This window comes from Lampetra fluviatilis, chromosome 68 (genome assembly GCF_964198595.1).
Source record: "Lampetra fluviatilis chromosome 68, kcLamFluv1.1, whole genome shotgun sequence".
Taxonomy (NCBI): Eukaryota; Metazoa; Chordata; class Hyperoartia; order Petromyzontiformes; family Petromyzontidae; genus Lampetra; species Lampetra fluviatilis.
In genome coordinates, this window is record NC_136342.1 from 774373 (window position 1) to 779372 (window position 5000).

Sequence of the window (5000 nt, forward strand, 5' to 3'; positions counted from 1 at the left end):
CCACAGACTCACCACACAGAGACCCACAGACTCGTCACGCAGAGACCCACAGACTCGTCACACAGAGACCCACAGACTCACCACGCAGAGACCCACAGACTCGTCACACAGAGACCCACAGACTCACCACACAGAGACCCACAGACTCGTCACGCAGAGACCCACAGACTCGTCACACAGAGACCCACAGACTCACCACACAGAGACCCACAGACTCACCACACAGAGACCCACAGACTCACCACGCAGAGACCCACAGACTCGTCACACAGAGACCCACAGACTCACCACACAGAGACCCACAGACTCGTCACGCAGAGACCCACAGACTCGTCACACAGAGACCCACAGACTCACCACGCAGAGACCCACAGACTCACCACACAGAGACCCACAGACTCACCACGCAGAGACCCACAGACTCGTCACACAGACCCACAGACTCGTCACACAGAGACCCACAGACTCACCACGCAGAGACCCACAGACTCACCACGCAGAGACCCACAGACTCACCACACAGAGACCCACAGACTCACCACGCAGAGACCCACAGACTCACCACGCAGAGACCCACAGACTCACCACACAGAGACCCACAGACTCACCACGCAGAGACCCACAGACTCACCACACAGAGACCCACAGACTCACCACGCAGAGACCCACAGACTCACCACACAGAGACCCACAGACTCACCACACAGAGACCCACAGACTCACCACGCAGAGACCCACAGACTCACCACGCAGAGACCCACAGACTCACCACACATAGATCCACAGACTCACCACACAGAGACCCACAGACTCACCACGCAGAGACCCACAGACTCACCACGCAGAGACCCACAGACTCACCACACAGAGACCCACAGACTCACCACGCAGAGACCCACAGACTCACCACACAGAGACCCACAGACTCACCACGCAGAGACCCACAGACTCACCACACAGAGACCCACAGACTCACCACGCAGAGACCCACAGACTCACCACGCAGAGACCCACAGACTCACCACGCAGAGACCCACAGACTCACCACACAGAGACCCACAGACTCACCACGCAGAGACCCACAGACTCACCACGCAGAGACCCACAGACTCACCACGCAGAGACCCACAGACTCACCACACAGAGACCCACAGACTCACCACACAGAGACCCACAGACTCACCACGCAGAGACCCACAGACTCACCACGCAGAGACCCACAGACTCACCACGCAGAGACCCACAGACTCACCACACAGAGACCCACAGACTCACCACACAGAGACCCACAGACTCACCACGCAGAGACCCACAGACTCGTCACACAGAGACCCACAGACTCGTCACACAGAGACCCACAGACTCACCACACAGAGACCCACAGACTCACCACGCAGAGACCCACAGACTCACCACACAGAGACCCACAGACTCACCACGCAGACAGGACAGACTCAGTCACACAGAGACCCACAGACTCACCACACAGAGACCCACAGACTCACCACGCAGAGACCCACAGACTCGTCACACAGAGACCCACAGACTCACCACACAGAGACCCACAGACTCACCACGCAGAGACCCACAGACTCGTCACACAGAGACCCACAGACTCACCACACAGAGACCCACAGACTCACCACGCAGAGACCCACAGACTCGTCACACAGAGACCCACAGACTCACCACACAGAGACCCACAGACTCACCACGCAGAGACCCACAGACTCGTCACACAGAGACCCACAGACTCACCACACAGAGACCCACAGACTCACCACGCAGAGACCCACAGACTCGTCACACAGAGACCCACAGACTCACCACACAGAGACCCACAGACTCACCACGCAGAGACCCACAGACTCGTCACACAGAGACCCACAGACTCACCACACAGAGACCCACAGACTCACCACACAGAGACCCACAGACTCACCACGCAGAGACCCACAGACTCGTCACACAGAGACCCACAGACTCACCACGCAGAGACCCACAGACTCACCACACAGAGACCCACAGACTCGTCACACAGAGACCCACAGACTCACCACACAGAGACCCACAGACTCGACCACACAGAGACCCACAGACTCACCACACAGAGACCCACAGACTCACCACACAGAGACCCACAGACTCACCACACAGAGACCCACAGACTCACCACACAGAGACCCACAGACTCACCACACAGAGACCCACAGACTCACCACACAGAGACCCACAGACTCGTCACACAGAGACCCACAGACTCACCACACAGAGACCCACAGACTCACCACACAGAGACCCACAGACTCACCACACAGAGACCCACAGACTCACCACACAGAGACCCACAGACTCACCACACAGAGACCCACAGACTCACCACACAGAGACCCACAGACTCACCACACAGAGACCCACAGACTCACCACACAGAGACCCACAGACTCACCACACAGAGACCCACAGACTCGTCACACAGAGACCCACAGACTCACACACAGAGACCCACAGACTCACCACACAGAGACCCACAGACTCACCACACAGAGACCCACAGACTCACCACACAGAGACCCACAGACTCACCACACAGAGACCCACAGACTCGTCACACAGAGACCCACAGACTCACACACAGAGACCCACAGACTCACACACAGAGACCCACAGACTCACCACACAGAGACCCACAGACTCGTCACACAGAGACCCACAGACTCACACACAGAGACCCACAGACTCACACACAGAGACCCACAGACTCACCACACAGAGACCCACAGACTCGTCACACAGAGACCCACAGACTCACACACAGAGACCCACAGACTCACACACAGAGACCCACAGACTCACCACACAGAGACCCACAGACTCGTCACACAGAGACCCACAGACTCACACACAGAGACCCACAGACTCACACACAGAGACCCACAGACTCACCACACAGAGACCCACAGACTCGTCACACAGAGACCCACAGACTCACACACAGAGACCCACAGACTCACACACAGAGACCCACAGACTCACCACACAGAGACCCACAGACTCACACACAGAGACCCACAGACTCACCACACAGAGACCCACAGACTCACCACGCAGAGACCCACAGACTCACACACAGAGACCCACAGACTCACCACACAGAGACCCACAGACTCACCACGCAGAGACCCACAGACTCACCACACAGAGACCCACAGACTCACACACAGAGACCCACAGACTCACCACACAGAGACCCACAGACTCACCACACAGAGACCCACAGACTCACCACACAGAGACCCACAGACTCACCACACAGAGACCCACAGACTCACACACAGAGACCCACAGACTCACCACACAGAGACCCACAGACTCACCACACAGAGACCCACAGACTCACCACGCAGAGACCCACAGACTCACCACACAGAGACCCACAGACTCACCACAGAGACCCACAGACTCACCACGCAGAGACCCACAGACTCACCACACAGAGACCCACAGACTCACCACAGAGACCCACAGACTCACCACGCAGAGACCCACAGACTCACCACACAGAGACCCACAGACTCACACACAGAGACCCACAGACTCACCACACAGAGACCCACAGACTCACCACACAGAGACCCACAGACTCGTCACACAGAGACCCACAGACTCGTCACACAGAGACCCACAGACTCACCACACAGAGACCCACAGACTCGTCACACAGAGACCCACAGACTCACCACACAGAGACCCACAGACTCACCACAGAGACCCACAGACTCACCACAGAGACCCACAGACTCACCACACAGAGACCCACAGACTCACCACAGAGACCCACAGACTCACCACACAGAGACCCACAGACTCACCACACAGAGACCCACAGACTCACCACACAGAGACCCACAGACTCGTCACACAGAGACCCACAGACTCGTCACACAGAGACCCACAGACTCACCACACAGAGACCCACAGACTCACCACACAGAGACCCACAGACTCACCACACAGAGACCTACAGACTCGTCACACAGAGACCCACAGACTCACCACACAGAGACCCACAGACTCACCACACAGAGACCCACAGACTCGTCACACAGAGACCCACAGACTCACCACACAGAGACCCACAGACTCGTCACACAGAGACCCACAGACTCGTCACACAGAGACCCTCATCTCTTGTTGATGCCTTTCCCCGTCTAGACTACCCGGAGTCCCAGCATGCACTGCAGGAGCTGCAGGTTTGCCTGAAGAAGACGAACCAGAAAGGGCAGCTCGTCGCCTCGCTCAAAACGGCACTCGAGACGAGACTGCTGCACCCAGGTGGTGGTGGTGGTGACGGTGGTGGTGGTGGTGGTGACGGTGACGGTGGCGGTGGTGACGGTGGTGGTGGTGGTGGTGGTGGTGGTGGTGGTGGTGGTGGTGACGGTGACGACGACGGTGGTGGTAGTGGTGGTGGTGGTGGTGGTGACGGTGGTGGTGACGGTGGTGGTGACGGTGGTGGTGACGGTGGTTGTGGTGGCGGTGGCGGTGGTGGTGGTGACGGTGGTGGTGGTGGTGACGGTGGTGGTGGTGACGACGACGGTGGTGGTGGTGGTGGTGGTGGTGGTGGTGGTGGTGGTGGTGGTGGTGACGGTGGTGGTGACGGTGGTTGTGGTGGCGGTGGTGGTGGTGGTGGTGACGGTGGTGGTGGTGGTGACGGTGGTGGTGGTGACGACGACGGTGGTGGTAGTGGTGGTGGTAGTGGTGGTGGTAGTGGTGGTGGTGGTGACAGTGGTGGTGACGGTGGTTGTGGTGGCGGTGGTGGTGGTGGTGACGGTGGTGGTGACGGTGGTGGTGACGGTGGTGGTGGTGACGGTGGTGGTGGTGACGGTGGTGGTGGTGACGGTGGTGGTGGTGACGGTGGCGGTGGTGGTGGTGGTGACGGTAGTGGTGGTGGTGACGGTGGTGGTGGTGGTGGTGACGGTGGTGGTGGTGGTGAGGTGGTG

General features: G+C 58.5%; 1 protein-coding gene across 1 annotated transcript in view; it reads left to right on the forward strand.

Annotated features, from left to right (window-relative positions):
• The window catches only part of ANAPC2 (anaphase promoting complex subunit 2), an 18046-nt gene that overhangs the window by 4632 nt on the left and 8414 nt on the right, over nt 1-5000 (forward strand). The window contains 1 exon segment of the mRNA XM_078882971.1: nt 4077-4335. Coding sequence (XP_078739097.1) covers nt 4077-4335 — 259 coding nt within the window.